Source organism: Triturus cristatus, chromosome 10 (assembly GCF_964204655.1).
Source record: "Triturus cristatus chromosome 10, aTriCri1.1, whole genome shotgun sequence".
Classification (NCBI taxonomy): Eukaryota; Metazoa; Chordata; class Amphibia; order Caudata; family Salamandridae; genus Triturus; species Triturus cristatus.
The window spans coordinates 225512763-225540006 of record NC_140593.1 but is presented as its reverse complement, the minus strand read 5'-3'; the positions used below and the strand labels follow the sequence as shown (position 1 = coordinate 225540006).

Sequence of the window (27244 nt, the reverse complement as noted above, 5' to 3'; positions counted from 1 at the left end):
TATATGAATATTCCCTGACATTTCCTGCTTTATTCCGGTTTTAGATTTCTGGGGCCAATTCACAAAGGCACGTAAGAATATGCAAAAGAGGCCTGCAGGGGAACTATTTTACAGACGCCATTTGTGTATAAATCCGCTTCTGTCCAACTCTCGATGCTATTCTGCGTAATGATGTAAATCACCAGATAACAAACCACCATATGAGATGCTGCTCATTTTGCACAAAGCAGAAACCTTCTGCACGTAGAGATTCTATTAAGTGCAAAGTACCAACCTCTTCAGCAGTCCTTATCTGGATGTGCAATGAAGCCCTGTAATCCTCTCGCAGCCCTTGCACCCTCTTCCTGAAATGCGTCATCTGGGAAGCTGTGTAGTGCATTACTGTAAACCCCTTTTGCGTTCACAGGTAGCAAAACGTTAGATTCAATGCACTGAATACCAGATTACTTCAATGACCAGATCTACCCCCATATACATACAGTCGCCCTTATTTTATTGTGGTATATGTTAAAAATACAAATATGGCAGATTATTTGAAATACCGCTTCATCCTGTTACAGTTTTTTTTTGTAGTTTTAAAACAGAAATTACACAACTTGTATAAGTGACTTAAGGACACGTTTATGGAATTAATAAAACAGTCACTGCAGGAGTGACACCGCGTTAATGCAGTGAGATTAATGTGACACTGCTAGTAACTTCCACCAAGCTTACGAGGCTCTTTAATAATAGCAGCACGAGCTAAGCAGCCACAGGTCATGTTTGAACCGTGCCAAAAGCTGTCGCAAATGGTCTCACCCAAGTACCTCTGCCTGTAGTGTAACACGGTACCTGTGTATTTAGTACAGGCACCAGAGCACTGGCTCTATATGTAACAAGGGCTCACCGGGGTACCATTTAGGGAAAGCGCACATCACCTAACAGTTTATGCAATATCTATTTTAGCTGACTGATCTATGTATCATATTATAGATTATGCATGATATTTATGTTAACATTTGAAAACCTGTATAGTGCAGCTCGTTTATAATCGTTCTTGCGAAGTATACCATTATTTGCTGTATTATCTACATTATTCATCTACATGCTCCATACATATTCCTGAATTCTAGATGTACTAGTGCAAGGCTCATGAAACACCTATATTTGCTTTCACCAGCCCTACGGTTGCAAGGGCCATCGCAAGTAAATCTCTAAAACACATTCTACATATGTTTAATATTGAACGAAAACACTGGCCATGTAAATGATTTACAGTTAGATTAATTGTAGGTACATTTATTTTATAGAGATAGCCTAAAAAACTGCCTTGTATCGGGTCCTCCTGGATTTACATTGGGCACACCGGCCTTAGAGTATGGTGCATCTAAATCATCAGCTCAATGTCCTGAATGCACACAAAACAATATATAATACTTACATCCTAGTTTGACTATATACAAATTACGCGCCACTGTTCTTACTTGAAATACCATCACCTCTGGGATGGTGTTTCATAATCTTGCTGGGCCCAGGCAGGTCAATGGGGAGTAGCAGTAGTGTGAAGGGGTTATCCCTCGATTTGATTTTTTTAGTAAAACAGCTCCAGCGCTACATGTTTCCTGATGGGTGTGTGTGCTCTTCTGTGTCCCTATCACCGAGCAGTGCAAGGAGAAACTCTAATACTCCTCTGCCAAAGCCTGCTGCTGGTGCAGGCTGATGACTGCCCCTTCCTACATCCCCCATGGCGTCTGAGGACTGCTGGTGCAAGTTGGGGCCCACTCATGCAGCTTCAAAGCACTGCAAGATGGCCATGCCACAAGTGTTGAGAGTGCACATGAAGTAGAGCCCATCAGAGCAACGCTGCACCGAAGCTCACCAGCTTGATGTAGCCGCCCACCCACTGCAGGAGTTTAACTGCAAGCTCTGACGCTAGCAGTATGCTGAGCTGCCTGGTTCTGTCCTAGCACCGCTGTTCATGCGTCGTAAGGCTAGAGGATCACTACACCGTGCAGAACAATATCATCTCATTTCCCTCCAACCTGGCCAGACACCAGCGTTGGTGCAAGCCATGAAACCTGCAAGGGCAGCGCCTGGGCCCCAGGCGGGTGAAGGTAAGCACCAGCAAGCCAAGCACCCCCAGGAGAGGCCTATCTGAGGCATGCTCCAAGGAGGATCTTTACAAGTGCCTACAGGGGTCGGGGGGAGGGGGAAAACGCAACATGCTTTTAAAAATCTGAATAAAGATATTAAAAAAAAAACAAAAAAACAAGTGCCAACAGGGCAGCAAGTGCTTGTGGCACCAGGCCTACCTGTGCAGGCTCCTCCTGGGCCATTTGACAAGAACAGTAGGGCTGTTGAGAGCAGGGTGTGTAGAGGCCAGGGCAGACAGGAGCACTCTCCACAGCTACTGCATTGAATCTCAAGAAACAATTTAAGACAGATATTTTGGTGGATGGGGCACAAGGTACAGGTTTGGCTTATCAATAAAAGTGCTTCTTCATTGTGGTTGGGCACATGTATGTGTTTGCATGTGTTAGCACATTAAAGCCTTTTGATAGGCCTGACTTTAATGTGCTAATTCAGGGAACCAGTGCGTGCACACACACGGTCATCTACCAGAGCCTCATGTTCATATAATGTATGTAGAAACGTTTTTATTTCTCAGTCCAACACACTAGCTTTGCCAATGCTAGCTGTTGTTTGGCAAAAATCTGTTCTTTACATTTTGGGGAATGTGCAGTACAAAAACATGCTGGGAGGGTTTTAAAGTAATACACTTTTATATATCTGTCTAAATATTGGGGGAGGGAGGTTTTTTCCCAGCTGCCACTTCATATCTGCAAATCCAAAAGTGATCAGCAAACGCTTGCAATTTGAGGTGCTGGTCATACTGGACAATGTCTTTGTAATGTGAACTACAGATAATAATGAATCCTGCATTGTAAAACAGAACCGAGGGCATACGGTGGCTGGTGGAGCATCTCCTAAACCGAGGGAGGATGAGGAGGGACCAGAAAAGGCAGAACTTTCTCAAAACAATAAAAAAGCTGGATTTGAAAAGGGAACAACGGCTCAGGGTGGGACACTATTTGGATCTGCAGGACACATTTTATATGTATTTAGAACGAAAAAGAGAATGACACTCAAATTGCTGAAATGTGCACTGAATTCAGGGAAACAGGCCACAGAGAAATGGAAGTTTTGGTTCTTTAGTCATTAAAATCTAAGAAAGTTTGTTAAAAAAAAAAGTACTTCTATGCAACCCAAGCTCGGTACAGGCAGAAGCCATGCTCAGTGGGCTGTAAGGAGAGAGGCCATATTTGCAGGGTTAGTATTGCAGGGCCTGTATTATCTCAAGGTCATACAGTTGTATATCAGAATATTGTGTACAAAATATCATCTGACATACATAATGTGTCCTAAATACCATTTATGTGAAGAATTTCTATTATTAACTTTACTGGGACATTATTAAAAGCAATATTTAGAACATAATATTTATATCAGATTAGATTCTAACAACTATACTCTGGCACTATACCACTCAATACCTAGTCCACCAAGATATCATCTCTGGTGGCTCCCTCTCACTCCGAAGTGCAGATTCCCTCCTTTTGGAAACGCATGTAAAAATATTTCTGCATAGTCCTCAGATTGGACTGCCTAATTAAACGGGGGGTGGAATAGCCGTCATCCATAAATTACCCTTACAATGCACCTTGGAGATGGCTAACATTGATGAAAGCGAAGCAGCCTTCTTCTCGTTCACGGCTGCTGTGAACTGCTTTACAAAGGATTTCCTGATCTACAGGCCACCAGGTCCCGCCACTCAGTTTGCATCCAGCCTAGCATAGCAGCTGATTTAGCCTGCACTTCGTTATAACAAAGTGCTAGTCTTTGGGGATCTGAACTTACACTTCGATGATCTAACTAATTGTGAAGCTCAATATCTCTGTCAGGAACTGGACGCTTTCCAGTCAGTACTGAAATCGACTCTCCCGACCCACCAACACAGCCACATATTAGATCCGATTTTCGCCAACTGGTTTGATCTGGAAACTGAACTTCCAATAGCAGTCCCTTGGTCGGACCATCATCTTATTTTGGTTACCTTCCCCTTAGCTACCATTCCACCTACTGGTTCTAAGGGTTTATGCAGGCCACATAGGAAAGGGGCTAGATTCACCACTACAAGCTTCAGTCACGCCCTCCAGCAAAGCTGTCCTCCTATGGGTAATGATATTGAGGTGGCTTGTAGCACAGTGGACGAATGGATTATGGAAGCACTGGATAGAGTAGCCCCTTGGACCTCCAGTGCTCCATGCAGACAGGTAAAATCGGCACCTTGGTTCAATGAAGAAATAAGAACAGCAAAGAAATCCTTTAAGCGTCTAGAACGCTTATGGAAAAAAGATTTTTCAGAGTACAGGAAGGCTGAATACAAGATAGATTTAAAACACTATCACTCCCTTATAAGAAGAACTCACGCTACCTACTACAGCGATAGAATAGAGCAGTCTGTGAGCTCCTCCAAAGAACTATTTATTATTTTTAAAGACATATCCTCAGTTGCACAAACTGTGCCTCCCACTGTCAGCACAGTGGAATCATGTAATAAAATGGTGGATTTCTCTGCAGAGAAAGTAGCAAACATTTACATTACCTTTCCAGATGAGGAACACAATGGGATCACCTGCCAGGGGGAGAGGACCAATGTGGAGGAGGCAAACCGCCTCTCCAAATTTGATCCTCCCTCCTGTGAAGACCTCAAAGGCATAGCATTAAGTATTAAATCCAGCTCTCCCAGAGACCTCACAACTCCCAAAATTATGAGAGATGGCCTGGAGATCCTAATACCCCACATCAAGCAGCTTCTTGAACTCTCCTTCGCTGTTGGCGTGGTCCCAAAACGGTGGAAGCAAGCAGTTGTTCTCCCCATAAAAAAGAAGCCAGGTTCCAACTCGAGTCAGCTAGAGAACTTCCACCCTGTCTCACTTCTGCCCTATTTCGCCAAAATAGCCGAAAAAGTGGTTAATACTCAACTAACACCCACATTAACCGGCATGGTTTACTTCACCCCACACAATCGGGCTTTAGGGCTATGGACTCCACAGAGTCTGCGCTGCTCTTGACAACTGAGACAATACGCAGACATGTAGATGATGGCCAGACAGTAGCACTTATCCTTTTGGACCTCAGTGTGGCCTTTGATACTGTATCTCACAAACTGCTCTTACAGCGTCTCAGTGAAGGCAGGTTGGACAAAATGGCACTAAAATGGATGGCTGCCTTCTTGCAAGACTGGAGCTTTCAGGTGGCCCAACGGCCACACTACTCCAAAAGTATTGCGCTATCCCAAGGAGTCCCTCAAGGTTCCATACTGAGCCCCACTCTCTTTAATCTTTGTATTGCCCAGCTGGCAGAGATTACAGAAAGGCATAGAATCACCGTCGTGTCATATGCAGATGACACGCAATTGGTGGTCTCGCTGTCACAGACCTCCGAAGCAGCAGCCACGAATTTCTCTACTTGCCTACAGGACTTATCATCCTGGATGACAAATAACTGCCTAAAACTAGATGGCAGCAAAACAGAGATTCTAGTGGTGGGGAAATCTCTCTCTATCTGGTCATCGGCATGGTGGCCACAAATATTGGGCCCCACCCCCTCCCCCAGTAATAAAGTTAAAAACTTGGGTGTGTGGTTAGACTCCAATCTCTCCTTTGAGGCTCACACGATAAAGGTGGTAGGGAAGTGCTTCGGAGTTTTGAGAGGACTACGGTAAACTCTGGATGTGCTCCCCATCTCAGCCAGGAAAACCCTAGTCCATCCATTAGTAACATCTCACCTGGACTACGGAAATGTTCTATACCTAGCAGCAACTAACAAATGCCTGCATAGGCTTCAATGCATTCAGAACACGGCTGCTCGCCTAGTTCTGATGCTTCTCAGGAGAACCTCCACCAGGAAAGCTCTCTCTGTCCTACACTGGCTACCACTTATGGAAAGAATACTCTTCAAAACCTTGTGTATTAGCCACCGCATCTTGTAGGGGAAAGGGCCTAGCTATGTACACAATCTACTCACTCCCTACACTCCTACTCGTCATCTTAGATCAACCGGTACCTACTTGGTCAAGATCCCTAAAGTTAAAAAAGCTAGAATGGAACCCCGCTCCTTCAGCTATCTGGCCTCTAAGCACTGGAATACACTTCCACTCTTCCTACGTGCTGAACCATCAGTCACTCTTCCGGAAGTAATTGAAAACCTGGCTCTTCCGCGCATAAGGCCCTTTTCCTTTGTTCCTGCCCCTTGACACCTGACGAGTCTGTGCCTCAGCGCGGGGACACACCAGTGGGTGTAACCATGTGCTTTACAAGCATGCCTAGTATTATTATTATTATTGTTAATAATATTATCAGTATGAACTTCTACATCTTCAAAAACATCTCAAGCTACTGTTTATTCACAGACATTTGCAGTTATGACAGAAACCAATGGTACTTGTTATTAGTCAGCAAAGCAGCAGTCATAAATAACTCTTTCATGGAGGTAAGGTTGAATTCAGGAAAATACATTTACCTTTAAGAAACCAAGACTAATTGTAAACACATCTTGGTTGCAATATCTCTAGAGATAAATCATATATCTGCCACCCTCATTATATACACCCCAGGCTAATTCCAGGATGTATATATATGCCTCCTTGATAGTATCACATTTCCTCATAGATGAACAGTCAACCTAGTGTCAGACAATTTCTTGACATACTGTGTATTAGAACATTGGAATGTTGGTAGCTCCGTGGAAAACAGTGGAGTACTCATGGCCATTGGGCTTCTAATGGCTGTTAAAAGCCCAGAGCTCCAACATTCCAATGTTGTCATTCACAGCTGTTGTTGTGACCAAAGACCTCCCGGAGCCTGAGGGGATTTCAATCCCCTCGTGCTCCAAGAGGCCTTTGTTTTATTTGTTAGAACATTCTGCCCTCTAGTGGTAGAATGTTCTAATAACATATAGCCTCCATAGATGGGCTATATCAGGATTAAAGTCCTGCTCTCTTGTTAAAGGCTCTCCCCTTCAGCTCAGGCTTTTAACACTGGAGAAGGCATTTTATGGTCAGTATAGCCCGCAGCAGTGGACTAAAAGGCTGTAATGGTGAATACCATCTTGCTAAAGTATGTACAATTATCCTGGTATCAGACAATATCTTGGACTATTATGTCACCTTATTATTCACTATATATTATGCCCGGTAATATTTAAACTGTATTTTGGGGAAGCTCACACTCTTATGTGAAATGCTCTGCTAAAGTAGGGTGGTCTAGTTCGTATTGTAGAAAACTGCAAATTCATAAATACATCCAAAGGTCATGTCCGGCACACAAAGATCAGTGAGTCTGACCTCTAGTTGTATGTATGGAGAAGTGTAATCTTGATCCTATCTGAGATACCATTAGAGTGCATCATAATCTTGAGTGGTAAAATATTCTGAGTGATCAACGTTACTAAGGAAAGTGGAGTATTGCATATTTAAAATATTCCACATGAAGTATTTGTCTATAGACCGTGAATAATAAAGGTCTATTTAACATTTACATATTAATGTGACGTGAACAGGTATCATACAATGTGTCCCATTGTGAGGTTACTGAATAAGAATGTGTATGTGTAAACTAATGTTTAAACATTTTTAAGTTTGACAAAAAGAATTTTCATATAGGTGCACTGAGAATGACATCTTCGTAATTTTTTACAATTTATTCATGAGTTAAGAAGTTGCATTTATTGTGTTTGTAGAAATGCATGCATATTCTGTAACCCAGTGCACTGTTAAAGTTGATGAGAGTGGACCTTGAGAAACTAGTTCAGTACATGCTCACATTTAGAGTCTAACATGTAATTCGTATTTAACCTTCAATGTAGAATGTGTTTGCTTATATTTTGTTTCCACTGCACGTATGGGCAAAGCCTCATTAGTTAGCATAGAAGGGTTTTGTTTTCATTACATAGCAAGGTATGAGAAAACGAAGTTGGCAAGGAGAAGCACAGTAACAAGTTCTCATGGGAGAGGAGATGAATCACCAAGGACGAACAAAGTTGCAACATATCGATGTGGGAAAGGTGGTGCAAGTATCCAGTTGTGCCAGAGCCATGGAAATTACCCGGCAAGGATCACATGGGATTATCTATCCTGAATGTAATTGATATTTTATGATGAAAGTAGTGAGGGACAGGAGAGTCATTTTAGGATTTCATGTGGAGCAGATCTATGCATCTGCTTGTGTGGCTTTATGCTACCTAACCCATTATTGGAGTGCCTGCTACCGAAGAGTCCGACAGCTGACACCTTCCTGATTTCACCTTTACCAAATGCTTCTTAGAATAGGGTTTCCCTTTTAAGGTAGTGTGGGAAAGGTAAGTGTGGGAAAGGTTGCTTGCTCATACTTACTTTGGAAAATCAACTGATGCAATTTAATACGAATTTTTTTTTTCTGATCATCTGTATTGTCATCCTAGAGTTAGTTGTCTGTGTTGTATTATATAGGGTAAATCCCTTCAGGAGATTTGGACTTATCTTGCTTTTTCTGTATTTCTGTATTGTTATGTTGAGATTGGTTTATATTGATTTGTTTCAAAATTTATCATTTAAACCCTATTAAACTCTGATTAAGTTGTCGAGCGGCTTATTGTGTGGCCACATTGGTTACACTGTATTGAGAGGTTTTCTCCCTTTACCTCTTTTGCTGCAATAAAGGTCGTCGATTTGGTGATAAATGTTTGAGTGGGCGGGAGCTCCAGCAGATACGAGCACTCTGTGCAGGGAATAGCCAAATACCAGGCCCATGACCCAGAGCAGTGTGGTCACCAGTAAACTAGACTGCAAGTTTGGTGATTGGAAACCTTTTGCACTGGACAGGTATAGAACTTGCAAAATAAGAAAACAACAGGGAAGGCTCACCAAACTCATATTTTGACACAGACATGGGCCCCAGCAGATGCCAATCAGTTACAATACTCAGAAGTTCAACGCGTCTATCTTCACCCCAAGGTACACAGACACTTCTCCAGGCTAAACTAATTTTCGTTACTGGGCAAAATTGACATAGACTACAGAGTGGAACATTTCTGAGGAAGAGTGTCTCTTATAACCCTGGTACCAATTCACTAAAGCATTCATGAGAATGGGAAGTAGTACTTCAGGATAACTCTTTTTTTATGAAATCTTACAAGTCGTGAAACAGACCCGAAACTTTCAACTCCCTATTAGTAAACATGTACACAGGACACAGCCCTAGTTGTAATAATTGTTTACAAATATTAACTCACTATTCCCATTTTATTCCTATTTTAGATGTTTTGGGGCCAATTCACAAAGGTATGTAAGTGTACATAAACGGGAGGGCCTCCCTTTAAGGAGATCATCTTTTGATTTATTAAGGAGGATTCATGACTTGTGTCCCAAGGATAATGGACAATAGTCAAGAACATGGTAGCAATAGAAACTTTAAAAATACTAGGTGAAAACTGATTCTTTAGTCACTATTTTCAGTCTGGCAGATCCCCATTATGGCTCACAAACAATGTTAGCTATTGACTTCACATTCTCATATCTCTGATCGAATGAATGGAATTAAATATAGGTCAATCATATATAACACTCCAGAAACCTAAATTCATGAAATCAGAAGATAAGAGGCACAAATTAGGTTGGTATGATGTAGTGTTCTTATGTTAGCACATGCATTGGTTCTAGGTTGCTAGGGCATTGGATTTGAAACTTGGAATGTCTGGATTTCAGCTGGGGTAGAATGTAAGCAACAAGCTTTTGGCAGTTGCAGGAGTTGGTGTTGGATGGGGTTTATTTATCTCTTGAACCTAATAAACCTTTCCTGGTTTAAACAACTTGCGAAGAATTACCTTTTACATTTGGCGACGAGGATGGGATACGAACCCACGCTTTTCCAAGAGACCAAAATGTACTTACCTTTTGCATACTAATGAAACCCTTAGTTACAATTTGCAAAGTGATGAAATTGTCTTTCTTTAAGCCCCTAGGCATGGTGAGAGAGAAATTGGAAAGTGACTTCGGTGAGATAGGCGAGTGGAATGAATGCAAGAGAATATCATTTACAGATTTTCTGGATACAAAAGCTATAACTGAAAAATGAGGCTGCATACACTCAGGTGAATCAGGAATTCCAACTGCCTGCTCAATAAACAGGAACAAGGAAGCTTATTTCATAACCATGGGTGGTACCCACATTCAGTCACTGATCATTCAGACTGTCTTTGCAATAATAGGGTGAAAAAAGGGACCCGAAACTAAGGGGCTCATTATGAGCGGGGATGAACTGCCCCCAGGATTACACGTCCCGCTTGAAGTTACAGATACTACAGATACTGTCGACATTTGTATTTCCCGAGGGGCTGCGGATTAATACAACATGATGGTCCATGGGGGACCCCAGAAAAATGAAGAATTACCAGTTGAATTGCGAGTACCGTATGCTCTGTAATTCCCCATTGTTCCCAGGATTTAACTGCCAAAGTCTGTACGTGTGCAGCACTAGGTCTGCGGTGCTTCTCTGGATCTTTCAGTCTCACTGGGGCTGAAATATCCAATTCCAAGCCCCATTATGATGACTGAGACACTCATGATGAGGGCCTAAAACTATATTACTAGGTACATGGGAAGGCGCCGAAATAATACAACGCAGCCTACTGTTACTAACGCAAGCCTTCATGGGTTGGGATTACATGCTGTGAGTGCAGTTCTATTTGCATGTCCATCTCGTGTGCACAAATCTTGACTGCATCATCCACCTTAAAACTCTTGCTAGCGGATACCCTTTTAATGCTAAGGTTTCATTCCTACATTAAAAAAATCTAGTAGTTTGTACATCCTGACTTCACTTTTAAAGGACCATTTCTGGAAAGTTTTTGTGTGCTGAGTATACCATTGCTAATTGGCGCTAGCATATGTTGTGCGCCATGTTATATGATGCAGTGCACAATTACCTGCTGTTTTTTGCACAGTATGTAATACAATGAAACTAGTCACATTGAAAAAATGGTCCACTCCATGACCACTGAGAATCTGGTTCATAAAATGTAGAGTTCCCAACAAATGTTACTCAGACTGGTCCAAGTTGAGAAATACTTAATCAAGCAATCTGCACAGAAGGTGGTACAAGTGTGTACAATAATTCTAGGCATCATCCAGGATGGCCAGTGTCATTACAGACGTGTGGTACACATTTTGCTGAAACTCCGTTTTGAGTTAACATGGATGCTGTTTTGATGCTGTTCCTTTTACTCTGCTCTTCCCCCCTCCCATTTTGCCCTCCTGTGCACCTTCTCCCCCCATAGGTCTGTGGACCGAAGCCAATAGACTATCATACTATATTTTTCCTAAACGCACATGTATTGTGAATGAACTTTCTAGTGTTCCTAGTGCTGCAAAATGTCCAAGGTAGGCTTCTTCCGATGTAGTTCTGCTGCTGGTTAGTACTCGTGTACAGGTCTATAGCCCTTTGTTAAGGAATGCTGCATTTTAGCTGAATGTCATATGACAATATGTTGCTGGGGTAACCTGAAGCTTGCTTAGAAATGTGCTAGTGTTATAAGGCCTAGAATGACACTGCACACTTTGAATTGTCTAATACTGGTTACTTGTAGTCATGCAATTTCTCTAATTTTGTATGTAAGGATTGCATATAAATACCTCTTAGTATTGGGAGTGAGCCAGATGACTTCCTTTTTTAATTAGAGATGCTGTTAGTTCCTTTTATGATTTTAGCTGTTCATTTGGGGATCAGAATATTCTGATTTCCAACTATGCACTTTAAATTTTAACCTTTATGGTGCTTTGGATTTATTCTGTATCGCCAGATTTTAAGATTTTGTAATAAAAGCCTTTAACCTTTACCTGACCTAGAACTCAGTTATTGAGTGGTCCCAGTTACTTAAGTGCTACTCTGATGGATCTGGTGATGGCTGGTGATGGGGAAGGGGTTTCGTAAAGCAAGATTAACCCTCAGTCAGAACCTCCAGAGGTAAATATTGGGTGTTTTGAATTTTGTAGTGTCCCAGATTTTGGGGTTCAGAGGGTTCAGGGGTCTGCTTCGACAGAGTACTTGGATTCTAGGAATTAGCCAGGATGGTGGGTTTCATTACATAAATGTGGGACAAAAATAGTTATAGAATGCCACAATTAGACTTCAAATCTTTTTTGTGTAGTTCTATCAGAAAAAAAGATACACACCCATATAAAGTAACGTGAATCTTATTTGTTTGTTTATGTCATTGTTATATATCCTTAGGAATGGCAATTAAATATAATATAAAGGAATGCATTGTCATGTGTCCTCATTAGAAAATCCTCATGTTTTTCTTCTTTCTAAAGTCTACAAGCCATATTTATCAAATAGTGACGCAGAGCAGCTCAGTGCAGCAAGTCACCTTGCTGTGCAGCGCAGAGTTACAGGGAAAGGGCAGGAATGCACCGTATCTATCACAATACGGCACATTCCTGCCTTTTCCCAGCGCAGGCGCACAATGTGCTGTCTAGAGCTAGCACAAACACCCTTTTTTTTTGTCCTCATTCGCCTCAGACCTCATTGCGCAAACAGTCTGTCTGTACCACTACTCGGTGGCGTAAGGAGAATAGGCAGTAATTTGGAATCTCACAGAGCCTTCAGCCTATAGGTACATTGTCAGACAAGAATGTTGCTGCCCCCGATAACAGGGGGAGAGGGTTCCTCTTCAAGTAGGCTGACAAGAGCCTTATGGACACCTTCGTTGGCAGACGAGCGGGGGTGCCCAACGTGGTCCGAAGATTACCAAGGAGGCATAATCATAGGACTAGATGTTAGATACTCGATTAATACAAGAATATACCGCCCTTTCCGTTATGTCCTGACCCACTTTAGCAACGGGTCCCAAAAAGCTTTGTTTTTATAACTGCAGGCTCTGGACAGGTCCATCTTAGGTGTCTCACACATCGACGCCAACCAGTCAAAGTGCATAGGAGGAGAAGGTTCAATCCAGTGCTTGCATATTTGCCTCCTAGCTAGCAAAAGGGCATAAAATAAGAAAGATTTAGCTGTTCCAATAACTTGATTTGTGAGGCCGAAAATTATCAGGGCCAAATTTATTTGAATTGGAGTTCCCAAGATACCCTCCAGAGATTTCTGAACATCGTCCCAAAACAGCTCAATGGCAGGACAGTCTTTAAACATATGTATGTCTGAGTCCTCGGCCAAACCAAACTTCCTGCAACTAACTCAGGTCCCATTTGAAAATTTAGACAGCTTTAGAGGGGAAAGATAGGCCCTATGTACAGTGAATAGGTGGTTTCTCTTTAGCCAAGATGGTTTTACAATGCTATAGAGAGTCTTAAATTCATTCTGCCACAGTTGCTGGCACTGTTTATTTGGGAGATGTTCATTCCCTATTTCATCAGCGAGTTTAAATTCACCGTCAACGGTTTCCTTCAATGCCCAATACCAGTAGGAAACATCCCTCCTACCTGCTGGCTCCAAGATGTTACCTCTGCCTATAGATTTTTTCTGGCTTTGCTGTGATTAGATCCAGCTCTGCAGCTGGATGTATATAAACTTCGAAAGACCCACTCCCACTTTTTCTCTTATTCGTTCCCATGGAATTAGAGTATATCCTCATAAACCAGATCTCCCCATACTTTCAACCCTGCTTCTCTAAGTGGTAAAGCAAGCCTATCCTGAAGACATTCCGGTGCGCCCTTTGAATCCCACAGTGGCGCTAGGCTTGAAAAATAATTAAGGCCAACAAGGCGCTTTAGTCTAGCCCATGCTCTAACCGTTGCCTAGGAGAATAATCTTTTTAAAACATTTTGGTTCCCCAAATTTAAACAAAAAGACCTCTTCAGTTAGATTGGCCCCTCTTAGCATAGCCAGGAACATGCCTCCTGCCCCGGTGTTAACAGGCATTTTTAACAGCATCCGTGAGTGTGAAAACTGGAAGGCCCAAGCATAATACTGTAGGTCAGTTAGCGCAAGACTGCCCTTCTCTCTCCTACGCCTCAGCTTTTTCCAGGCTATTCTAGTGGATCTGTATGCCCAGATAAAGGAATTTACAGCCTGCTGGAGTTTGTTGATTGCTGGTTTATCAAAATGTAGGGGAATTGAATGAAAGAGAAAGGTTATCTTGGGTAGCACCACCATCTTGACTAAGTTCACTCTCCCAAGAATGGTTAAAGGGAGATGGGCCCAAGATCTTATCTGCTTTTGACACTCTTTTGACACCTGTGCTAGACTAGCACCTTCAATCTTGTCTATGTCTTGGAAAATTCTATCTCCCAGGTATCGCAAACTAGGACTAACCTGATGCTGACTGTTCTTTAGGTTCCACGTCATAATCTCATGCTTCCCGGCATTCACCTCATACCCTGAGACCTGACCGAATTCCTGTGCCAATCTGATCATTGCCGGGAAAGTTGTTTCCAAGTCTGCCGAAAGGACCAAGATATCATCTGCCTACAGGGCCACCTTCCTCTCCCACTATCCATATCTAAAAGGCACTAAGCTAAGATCTTCTCTGAGCCTCTGCGCAAAAGGCTCTATATACATATCGAACAGGAGAGGGGAAAGGGGGCAGCCCTGCCTGGTACCCCTGGTGATCCTGAAAGGTTGTGTCAGCTTACAGTTGACGAGCAACCTGGCTGAAGGGGCTTGATTTATTAGCAGGATAGTTTGACAGAATTTTTTACCCAGGTTGAATTTCCCCATGACTTCTGACAGGTAAATCCAATTGACCCTGTCGAAAGCCTTGGTGGCATCAAGAGTCAAGGCTGCAAGAGGGAGAGAATAGGTGTAGGCAATATCTATTGCTTCGAAAAGGTTGTATGTGAGGTCTGCTAAATTTCTACCTTTTACAACCCCCTTCTGATCTGAGTGAAGGATATCTCCAGCTACAGACCCCAACCTGGCCGCTAAGATCGAGGTAAAGATTTTGTAATCTGCATTTAAGAGCGAAATGGGCCTATATGACCACAAAGGTCACTGGATCTTTGCCAGCTTTCAAGATCAAGATGACTGTAGCATCATTCCTTGACCCGGGGCGTTTAAGACCCTCTGCTAATATTTTGTTAAAAAGTTGTGTCAGAGTCGGAATTATCACCTCACCCAGGGACCTGTATAACTCTGCTGGTAGCCCATCGGGCCCCCACAGCTTTACCTCTCTTACAGGCAGCTATAGCCTTCCTCACTACCTCTTGGGAAATGTCCTGTTCTAAATCTTCCTGTTGTTTAGGACTCATAGGTGTCAGTGTGGTTTTATCCAGCCAATCATTGACTTTAGGTCTATCCTCTACCAGCTCTTCCTGATATACATCTTGGAAGTACTTAAAAAAGGCATCACCTTTTGAATGATCTGACAGGTGGGGCGGCAGGTAGGTTTTATTCTTTGACCTTGCCCCTTAAGCTGTAACTGACCAGGATGTAATCTATTCTTGATTTGTGTCTGTACTTACGTCACACAAGCCGGATTGCACCATCATGGTCTGAAGATATACTCTAGATCTTGAGAGGACAGCTGCTCTACTACCAGCCGATTTGTCAAGTTTAGGGTTAAGTACAATATTGTAATCCCCAGCCATAATAAATGGTTATGGGAAGTCTAGGAGGTGTGAAAAAATTGTTTTAAGAAATGAAGGGTCGTCTTGGTTTGGGCCATAATGCCAATCAAGGTAAGGAGGATGCCCATTAAGGTCACCTTCAGTATCACCCATCTGCCACATGGGTCTACCATATGATTCAAAATCTGAACATTGGCTTGTTTTTAAAGAGAATCAGAACCCCTTTAATATTAGCTGTCTGGTTAGTACATATGAAGGAGTCTACCCATTTTTGTTTTTTTTTAATTTCCAAGAATATGTGTCTCCTGGATGACAATGACCTGTGCTGGAGAGTCCTTTAGGTATTGCAAAATTCTGGCTCTTCTTGATCTCACGCACAGTCCATTGACATTCCAGGATAATATCTGAAGTGTATTCATGGAGGCTTAAGTCTGCGGCCCTGACCCTGCACTAAACCAACTAGAGACCACCGCCCAATCCCTTGCAATCTAACCACGGCTTTCTGGACTAAGTCTAAGATACATGAAGCTAATGAAGTGTTTTTATAGTTTAAACCCCTGTGCTGGTCCAGTCTAATATTGAGACTTCCACCTTTCATCCTTCCCAGTTTAGTTATACCGAATTAGAGAGATCTCTGCCTGCCTTAAAAAAAAGTATTACAGCTAACCCTGGGCGTAGTTCGCGAAGTAGCACTTCGCGAAGCTACGCAAAGTGCACTTCGCGCTACGCGAGCTACGCGTAGCACTTCGCGAACTGCGTAGTACCTTGTTCGCAATGTGCCAGATATCGTTTTCAATGATTGCATAGTGCGGACAAGCAACCGGCACTGTGCAATCATTGAAAATGGCATCTTGCACAGTGCGAGCTGTAGTTTTCTGCTGCTCGAGTAGATTTTTACTCGAGCGGCAGCTTTCTCAACGCGAATTGGTAGTTTCGCATCGCGAGCGGTCGCGAGCATACGCGACCACTCGCAATGAGAAACCTGACCTCCTCGCGTTGGGAATCTCTCCGGGAGGTTTATTTTCCATGCTCGCGATCGCCAACTTGATGTTGCTGATCGCGAACAAGGAAAAAGTCTCGCCGGGATGTCATTTTGCTTGCTCGCGGTCGCCAACTTGACGTTGAGGACCGCGAGCAAGCAAAAAATGACCGCAGCACTACACAACACTACGCTACGCGTGTTCGCACTGTGCTACGTGCAATTCGCGTAGTGCGAAGTAGCGCGAACTTCGCAAACTACGCGAGCGTAGCGTAGTGCTTTGCCCAGGCTTAATTACAGCACTCTTAACAACACTTCATCTTACTTTTCTCTCCCTAACTCATTTTGTTCTGTATTATTCTCTTGGCTGTATCAGTTGAGACATAACAACAGATGATGCTATCAAAAACTTATCTCCATTTGCCTGTACTATGTGGTAATCAAAGACTTATCAACCGCAATTATGTACATGTATTTAAACAACTTTGTATCTCTTCCTGAGATCTCAAGTTATCTCATGGCATATGTGGACACATCTACGGGTACTTTTCTTTACATTACAGTACATGTAAGTTACATTTTCCGCTAAAAACAGAACATGCCACTATAAGTGGAAGGTTCCACACAATTTCTCATACTTCTTGGTATACTATGTCAAATGATAGGGACAGTGAAGAGAACACCCCTCTCGCAGGGTTCTTGCTTTTCTGAGCCCGGACCTAAGGACATGGGGCTGTAGAAGCTCACCCCACTATTGTTGACTTGGCAGACTGGTCCTCCCAAAGTAGAGATTCTTTGAAGGGAAACAACCTTTACAACGCAACTATTACATCGCACTACACTTACAACGCAGGCATTACAACGCAACATCCTTTACAGCGCATGACACTACAACGCATACCATTACAGCGCATACCATTACAACGCAGACACTACATCGCATGTCACTACAACGCAGGCATTACAACGCATACCATTACAATGCATACCATTACAATGCATACCATTGGAGTTAGAATAGTAATTTTTAACCTCTACACTATCCAACACTTACCCTACTGTTGCACCCCCTGGAGTTAGAATAGTAATTTTTACCCCTATACTATCCAACACTTACCCTACTGTTGCACCCCCTGGAGTTAGAATAGTAATGTTTACCCCTATACTATCCAACACTTACCCTACTGTTGCACCGCCTGGAGTTAGAATAGTAATTTTTACCCCTATACTATCCAACACTTACCCTACTGTTGCACCCCCTGGAGTTAGAATAGTAATTTTTACCCCTATACTATCCAACACTTACCTTACTGTTGCACCCCCTGAAGTTAGAATAGTAATTTTTACCCCTATACTATCCAACACTTACCCTACTGTTGCACCCCCTGGAGTTAGAATAGTAATTTTTACCCCTATACTATCCAACACTTACCCTACTGTTGCACCCCCTGGAGTGAGAATAGTAATTTTTACCCCTATACTATCCAACACTTACCCTACTGTTGCACCCCCTGGAGTAAGAATAGTAATTTTTACCCCTATACTATCCAATACTTACCTTAAATGCAATTTAACATTATGCGTTGTAATGGTATGCGTTGTAAAGGTAGTATGCGATGTAATGGAATGCGTTGTAAAGGTAGTTTTTAAAAATGCATTGTAGTGTCATGTGATGTAATGGAATGCGTTGTAGTGGATGTTGCGTTGTAAAAATTGCGTTGTAAGTGCATGCGTTGTAAAAGTATGCGTTGTAACGTCATACATCCTTCTTTGAAATCAGCAAAAGATGACACAAGGTGAAGATCTTGCAATAGTATCAGAATATTCTGAAAACATCTCAGCCAGATAACTGTCAGGACTGATTTGAACAATAGACAGAAGGAATACAAGTGCTCCACATTTCTAAAACATATGAGCTAATCTTATGGACAGTTGTACTGCTCAGGTAAATATCAAACCTTTTATGGCCCCACCGTATGTGCTTTTCCACAACTGTTAGCCTTCAAAATGTGTTTCTCTGTGAAGAATTGCAGTGTGTGTTCTATAAGCATTTGTTTGTCCATTTACTCTTTATTTGTATTGAGAAGTGTGGAGCCAGCAATTTCAGAAGCATCATTATTGTCTAGCCACAACTAGAGGCATCACTATACAATAAAAAAGCCACCAAGTAACTAATGGTTATCTGAACACAATCATCAAGTACCACTCCACTACAAAATACATACATGTGAGAGAATGCCACTTTTTGAGTGGGCACCCCCACTTTTTGCTGAATGTTATTTCTGGATTTTAGTCTTTGCACACTCAGGAGCTGCCGTCCAGTGGCCAGTGTGTGCGCCCCAATGCCTAAAACATGTGAAAAACTGTCTAATTCCTGAATGGCATATTTAACTCTTCCGTAATGCCACAGCATATGATGTTAAAAGTCTACTCATGGCGTGGAAAGTTAAATGTCCCCTTTGCCTTGTAGCACTCATTGTGCCATCCATTAATGTGACAAGGGGAGCATGGCTTTATGCCTACCAATGTAGCATGACCACTATAGATTAAACCTGCAGCCTCACTTGACCAAATAACCCTTTTGACAGGAGAAAAGCCCTCCTTTTAAATTTTAATAAGTCTCCCCTAATGAGATCTGGTTGCCAAAAAGGCAGGTTGCTTAGAATTTAAAAGTAGGGCATGTAGAAATGTAAGGCTACCATGACACTCTAGTGACAAGCCTCCAAAAGCTATTTTCACAGTGGAAGGCTCTGACTGTTCTGTGAGAAAAACGACAGTGCATATATATCATTTTGCTAATTAAGGATTGAGACTGGTGAATTTGGAGTTTTGATAACCATTTTAAAAAAGTAGTTTTTAGAAAGTTACGTTTTCCCTGCCTGAAGCTCATTGAGACTAATTTGCATTAGTCTTCCAGCAACTGACCCTGCCAGGGTTTACCCTTAACAAAGTGTAAAAACTGCTCCCAGAGCAGAGACAGTGACTTAGACCTGGTGAAAGGTTGGGTGGGAATGACGTATGTGATGCCTGTCAGCCCAGAAAGAACAGCTGGGAGGGTTCAGAATTTTAATTTACTTCAGAGGGACATGGATGACACTCCGTTCACACTCAAGTGTACGGGGAAGCCTGATAAAGAGAAGCATTTGATCTTTAGACCCACTGTAGCTGCATGGGCATCAGTGCTAGTGATAGGGGGGGCTGGTCACAGAACCAGTTTGGTGTAGCTGAGGAGGCAGGGACTGCAAATTTCACTTACAGCACCACTGGCTGGCCCACAGTGTCCTTTCAGTGGCAGAAGGCTTGTGCCATCTTCAATTTCCCTGCTCATTCCAGGATAGTTTGCAGTGGGGCAAACAGTATGGGTTGTAAAACTTGGTAGGATTACATACAGGAACTTTTTCCCCATTGGTTAGGGAGTGTCCATGAGTGTCCACATCCTCTCTGTATTGAAAAAGGGACCTCCACTCCCCTACTACACCTGGACAGGAGGTCACTCAACTTAGGTACAAGTCAGAGCGGGTCCAGCCATTCAGGTCTCCTCACAGGTCTCAGCCATTAGGTTCCGTCCTCTTCTGTTTTTCCACAGGTCTCGATAGTTTTGAGGAGCTGGTAGGGGAGTAGTATCCATTTTTCAATATCCTGGACACTCCATTACAAATAGGAGAAAATGTTCCTGTATGTAAGCCTACCAATTTTACAACACATACTGTTTGCCCCACTGCAAACTATCATTAAAGGCTGCTTGCAATGTCGATGTCTCTGTAGCCTGAAAATCCAGTTCAGTGACCCCTTGCAGCAGGCCTATCCAACTTTGGTGCAATCTTCCTAAATGCAGGCCGCTGCCCTGCCCTACTCTGAAGGTAGAGAAATTTGACTTTGCCCGTTCTGACCTTTCCTTGCCAAAGCCAACGGTTTCAGGGGGTCCTCACTCAATGCCCGTCTGGCTTTGAAGGGGCTTCACCAGATACAACCTGCTGCTTTGTCCCACTAAAGGATTCTGACTTCCATTTCTTAGAATAAGTCAGAAGGTAAAATATTTAACCTGGGCAATTCTGCTTGGAGTATCTGATACACGCACCATTGTGGTCAGACGGAAATTGTGCCTTGATCCCAGTTTACTGTAAACAATGATTACTGATTGGCACTCTACTTTTTCTTGGCGCCAAATATATTATAAAATTCATAACTCTGTTTCTCTTTAGAGGATTTTTATCATTTTAGGGTCATTTTGTTTATTACAATTTTTGCTGTTTTTATATTTCTCAAAGATAAGTCTGTTTGCTTCATTTCATAGCTACCATATTTTAAATTGGTGAGCTTGGGTGTAAATTATTGAATTACTGAAACCCTGTGTTGAACCTAACACATTGGCAACATTATTACTTTTGGTGGACTACCATTCGCCCCATATAATAATTCTCTTTCTTACAATAAACCTAACAATTCTACAATTCTAGCCCACTGTAAAGTACAACACATAGAACAATACACATCAATTTAACTCAAAGACCTCCAACTGTATATTTTTCTATTTCATCTGAAGTTAAAGACTGATATTCTTCTACTTCCTGCATGCTCTTCCACACAAACTACTTTCATTCTGCTTTTTCATCTCTCAAGCCAGGCTTAATTAGCCAAAATCCTAGAACCAAGTTTACTCCTTTCTTCTGTAAATCGATTTCCACACATTAATCATCAACTGCATGATTTATTTTTTACCGGAAATAGAGCTATTCTCTTGACTATTCCTTATGCAAGCTCTAGCTTGAGCAGATCAACAATAGAACACCTTTCCCAGTTTTCAGTCTGCCTGACCATCTCACATTCAATCTTCTCTGTCTCATGGCTTTCCCCACCCTTCATGCAAAGCTATTGTACTCTATCTAATATTTTAGAGTTCTTATATAGCACTGTCTACAGTGAAACAAAGCAGAAAAGATATTTTTAAAAAAAAGCCTAAATAATAATTGATCTGTAAAACAGGTTCCTTATTTTTTTCAGTGAGTCAACTTGTTCTCTTGTATCATGAATATTGAAGACTAGCGTGGATCCACCTAAATACCAATACAAAGAATTTATAAAGCATACAGCTGCTTCCAAAGAAGTGTCGTGGTGCTAGCAACTAAAGGTTGGCACAGATAGGAAGTTAGAGAGCGAAGTTAAAAAGAAACATTTTCAGTTTTTTCCTGAAAATGGATTCTGAAGAAGCTAGCCAGAGGCTAAGAGTAAGGGCATTCCAGAGCTTAGTCATAAGGTAGAGAAAAGATCTTCCACCCCTTCTTGCTTTGCACACACGAGGAATCTAAAGACGTTTTTGGCTACTAGATCTCAGGGATTTAGATTTAGAATATGCCTTGATTCTTTTCCTTAGATATGTAGGGCCTTTATGAATAAGGGCTCTAAAGGCCAGGGTAAGAGCCTTGAATTAGACTCACTTGGTAACAGGCAGCCAATGAAGCTGTCGCAAGTGGGTTGTTAATGATTGATGTACTGTAATTTTGAGAATTAGGCGAGCTGCGGCATTTTGCAAATCTGCAAACGGCACGATAAATAGGTAGGCAGGCCCAGGTATAGACAGTTGGTGTAATACAGTTTAGACGTCACTAAAGAGTGAACAACTGTGTTGCGTTTTTCCTTGGGCACAAGAAGTAATATTATCCGTAGGGATTTGAGAGTAGAACATCAGCTGGCCAATACAGCTTAAATTTGGTGGGCAAATGAATGTTCAGAATCAAATTTAATCCCCAAGTTTCTAGGAGTTGAGGAGGGGGGAAGAGTCCCCAGCTCCAGTAGCCACCAGTTACATGAATCAGGGTAATGCTTAGTTCCAAAAAAGAGTACCTCCATTTTATCAGAGTTAAGCTTAAGACAATTATTGCTCAACCAATTGCCCACTGAATTTACACACCATTTAAAGGAGTCGAGGGCCAGGAATTCCTTCTCATGGAAGGATAGGAGAATCTGGGCATCATCTGCATAGGAGATCACCCTTAGACCGTCAACATAATCCTTATCCATATGTTGTTTCCAAAGGAAACTTCCAGTTGGGCGCATATAGTTTCTGTGTCTGAGGATATATTCTTTGATCAGAACCAACTGCTCTTTGACCCATCATTTTTTGCCACACATATTTCACCATGTAGTTCCTAGCAAAATTCGTGTGGATAAAGCAGGTATCTATTCAGGTTGGAAACCTATGGATTGGTTGATTGATTGAAAGGAAAAAAAATGAAGATTTACCAAGCAGAACAAAACTAAATCATCCCCCATTCTGACCTGAGAACCTGGAATAAGGAAGTAAAGCTAGTTAGACAAAAAAAATGCAATGCACAGTACTGCTATTTTCATACAATAATTCTAACATGGTTAGAATGACTGGTAATGTGTGCTTTCTCCCCTTGTAGGAAATCCAAGTCAGCAGCTCCTACTGGGTACAGTTGAGGTATATATGTTTTGGATATTCAAATATATATTTGCAGTGGTAAAAATGAAGTTAATAAATAACAACTGAACTCAACAGAGATCATGTGATACCAATAATCAGTTTCATGTTACAACTAGAATCAATAGGAAACCCTCCAGAGCCATCATTCTAAGTTAACAAATTAATCTGACATACACCAAATCCATAAAGCATCATTAATGAGAGGTCAATTGGAACTTTACACAGAGTCTAGGCTAGAGACTAATCCGAATATAAATGCCATACCTTATGAAACTGAGGAGGATATATTCGAGCCGCTCCGTGGTTTAATAGCAATTGGTAGCAAATTTCTGGCTGAGCAGCTGGGCGCACCCCTGTCACCTTTAGCACATATTGGATGGGTGCGCAGCCATTGACATCCATGGCATTTGCTTCTGCTCCTGCGTCCAGCATCATGTTCAGCAGTACATGGTCACAGTTCCAAGCAGCTTTGTGAAGAGGTGACTTCATGTCCTCATCACGGGCATTGATGTTTGCATTACAGTCTAGTAGCATCCGACAGATAAGCTGGTGGTTTGAGCTGTATACCTGCTCCTTCATTTCTAGAGTCCAGTATGCTGCAGTTGCCAAGGGAGTTTCCATTTCAGCATTGAAACTATCAACATCTGCCCCATGGCTAACATAAAATGCTACAAGCTCTGGTATGCCTGCACGTGCTACTGTGTGCAGCGGAGTCTCCTCCATTTCGTTGTTGCTTCGTATGTTTACATTTGCACCTGTATTTCGGATCAAAATAAAACAATTGTTAACACAAATGGACCATGTGAGGAAATTGTCATAAAGCTTCAAGGTAAACCTGCATCAGATCAGGCAATAGGTGCACTACATACAAATGTGTCAGCTACCGTGTGAACAGTTGGTGCCCCCACCACCTCCACGTCTCAGTATTCTCCGTGTACAAAGTGCAGCTAACACTTACTGCACATTTAACGTAACTTTTGTTTTATAAATTACAGAAATACCACGTCACAGTACAGGACATCTATACCTGTTAGCAACAGCAAAATAATTTTAATGTGGAAACAAATGCATGCAGAAACCCTGAATCTGCATGTTTTGCCAATTATGACTACATTTGAAATAATACCACAAATGCTGAATTGGATTACTCTGTTACTTATTTTTGACATTGGTGTGAATTTACCAGACAACTCTGAATGAGTGCATGAGAGTGAATTGGCTTTCCCCCTCTTTCAGCTAAATGTCATCTGTAGGCTTCTTAACCTTGAGATAATCAAAGTTGTATAAAGCTCACATGGTGGGGAGTGGTACCTTATCACGGTATGTGGGACTAAAGGACACCTCTCTGTATGTACATGATAGATTCTCTATGTGGGACCAAAGGTGATGCAGTTTATCTGCGTGTGTAGGATAGCCTCTAGTCTACTTTGCTTGAGGTTTGGATGAAGAAGTGTGGTATGTTTTTTTCAATAATGTGTCTTGTGCACCATGAGAGGAAGAACACAGAATTTCACTTCCCCTTACTCCATGACCTGTCTCTCCCACTCCAGTAAACAATGACTGCAACTAAGAGCGGTAAGACTTTTTTATTATGGGTATACCCACATGGGTAGAGATAGGCACTTTGATGGGGGAAATGCATGGGGATTTGGGGGTGGAGGAGGTAGGCCTATCCAAACTCTCCTAAAAAGCCAGAATCTCCTTCCCATGTCATGTATAGAGGAGGAATAGTTAGACTAATATCCTAGTATCCTCTTAATACATATTCAAGATTGCTCTAGACCACAGAGTTCAGTTTTCCCTTTCAGGTTGGCACATAGACTATGGACTTAGTCAATGTGCCACACTGAACCAGAACACCAGTGGGACTGCACCCACCCACAAAACCCACTGAACAATATTTGAGTGAGCTGTTTTATAGATAACGATTACCCCTATGAGGGATTTTAGGGATAGTTAGTGGAACCCCAAACCTTCTATCATTAAGGAAGGACACACCAAAGAACACTAGAAAATTAGGGATATATTTAAAAGATTTATATAAAATCAAAACTCTATTCTAGTGAACATAAGATGAATTTTAACTACAATAAAGACAAATGAAATTGCAGCAGCGTTTACTGAAAGTGTAAATAACAACAAAAACTCCAACATAGTTGCTTATATTTTTATAGCCATTCTATCCTTGTTCTGCTACTTCCAAGCTCTAAACTAATAATAGCTCAACAGAATATAAAAAGTCTATTTTGAGTTTCTGAGATGATTCACACCTGCATACCAGTTTGAACAGTAAGGATTCCGTTCAGCTTTATATTCTCATCATGCAAGGGCAGTGATGCTTGATAAGAACAGCAAGCGAAGGCCCATTGTCTTCCCTGATAGCCTTCAGGCAGTGGCGGCTGGTGACATCTGAAAGTAGTGAGGCGTAAAATTATTGTCTTAATGCACCGCAGCGAGAGAGCATAGCGAGCGAGCCGGAACAACCTACCGAACACTGCAACGGGATATTAAGCGCTATGTGAGTGACACCGGATATTAAGCGCTATGTGAGTGACACAATACGCTACCTTATCTCTTCCTATCCATCACTAACCCATCTCTCCTCTGCTTCCTTCCCTCCCGCTGTGTTGCCGCACCTCTTTGTCATTGTGCCTCTCTAGCCTCTCCCAACCCTCTCGTCCTCTCATCTCCCTCCCACAACGCCCTTCTCCCACCCTTCACTCTTCTCATTCACCGCCTCTCACCCGTCCATCGCTTTATGTCACTCCTGACTCACTTTTAACCTTTCCTACCAATGCTCCATGGTGTTCTCCGTTTCAAGATGTTTAGTTTCTTCCCTCTTTCTTTGGCCCTGTCCGCCCTCCTCTTTGTCTTTCCCTTTTCCATTTGACCCCCCCAGTCTAGTTTTTATTCTCCTCTGTCCATGTTGTCCCTTCTTGCTCATCCCTGTGTCACTTTTCCCCTCTCCAAATGTAACTCTTACCTCTGTGCCCGTCCCACACAAGCGGTTACTCGCCTAAAGTCCACTGCGCTAGAGCCTCAGAGGCGCCATACCATGATACTGGGCGCCATCAACTCACATATTACTTTCTCACAAACGCACGTTTTAAGCGCAGTAACCCCACGTGCTGCCTCCTCCTTAAGGCAAAGCGCACAAACCACCAGAAAGCCAATACTCCCCCACACTACACGCAGAGACACTGCACTGGTCACTATTATATGGATGTGGATAACAAATATGGATTATTATATATATATATATATTTTTTTATTTCAAAAACCTTTATTGGCAAAAGGAAGATACACAGGGCTGTTGCCCACCGTTCGATGAACAAAGAAATATGGATTATTATTATAAATCCCTGTCACCACAGAACTCAAGTGCCCAGGTCCACACGTGGGCAGCTCATCAAATCCGCATTTTTTTCTATGTATTCTGGGACTAGTAGTCCTGTATCTCTAATTAACCGTTACTACAAGATCCAGAATGAAAAGACTAAATTTAGACTGTGTACGCGCCTAGAAATGTGAAACTTGTCAGCTCCGCACTCTTCCACCATGAAAAACACATGACCCTGACCCCCCTCCCACTCCCCGACACCCCCATCACTGCCATTGCATCAGCCACCTTAACCCCCACACACTTTCTCCCTATACCCATCCTCACCTCGCCAGAGAAACTATTCAATGCCTCTTCAACAAAGACAGGAGCAGGCAGACAATAGGACGCTTGAAGAGGAGCAGGCACGCAGGAGAAGTGTGAGGGATGCGAGACGTGCAGACAAAATATGATGCATGAGATAGGCAGTTTTGAATAGGTTAAGGTTTACTCCCCACAAGGAAGTTTAAACGACTGTCACTTGCCATAAAAATGAGCGGGAACCTCAAATGTCATTGGGAAAATAAAGCAGCACAGAAAAATTTAGTTGTCGACATTTCAAATGTGCATGTGCATTTCATATAATTTGGGTACTTCTGAAGCTTTAAAGTTGTTCCAATACACAGTTAAATGTAATGCTCCTAACAAGCATACAGAGACTGATCACCAATTTAACTCTGGACAAACATCGCCCTCGCTAATCTGCATAATTTACTGTGACGCAGTAATTGAAAATTTACAATGAAACGCACACTTCACATACCAAATCTCGGTATGAATCTCAAATGCAATACCGATATAAACACAGGCGATCACCTGATCAAACGCCAAACACATTTG

At 42.2% G+C, this 27244-nt stretch overlaps 1 protein-coding gene across 2 annotated transcripts in view; it reads right to left on the bottom strand.

The window, feature by feature from the left end:
- ASB4 (ankyrin repeat and SOCS box containing 4) overlaps positions 1–27244 on the bottom strand; it is a 147792-nt gene that overhangs the window by 98780 nt on the left and 21768 nt on the right. For both annotated transcript variants that reach the window (XM_085630863.1, XM_085630864.1), the window contains exon 3: positions 23290–23780. In XM_085630863.1, coding sequence (XP_085486989.1) covers positions 23290–23780 — 491 coding nt within the window. The remainder of the gene's footprint in view (positions 1–23289; positions 23781–27244) is intronic.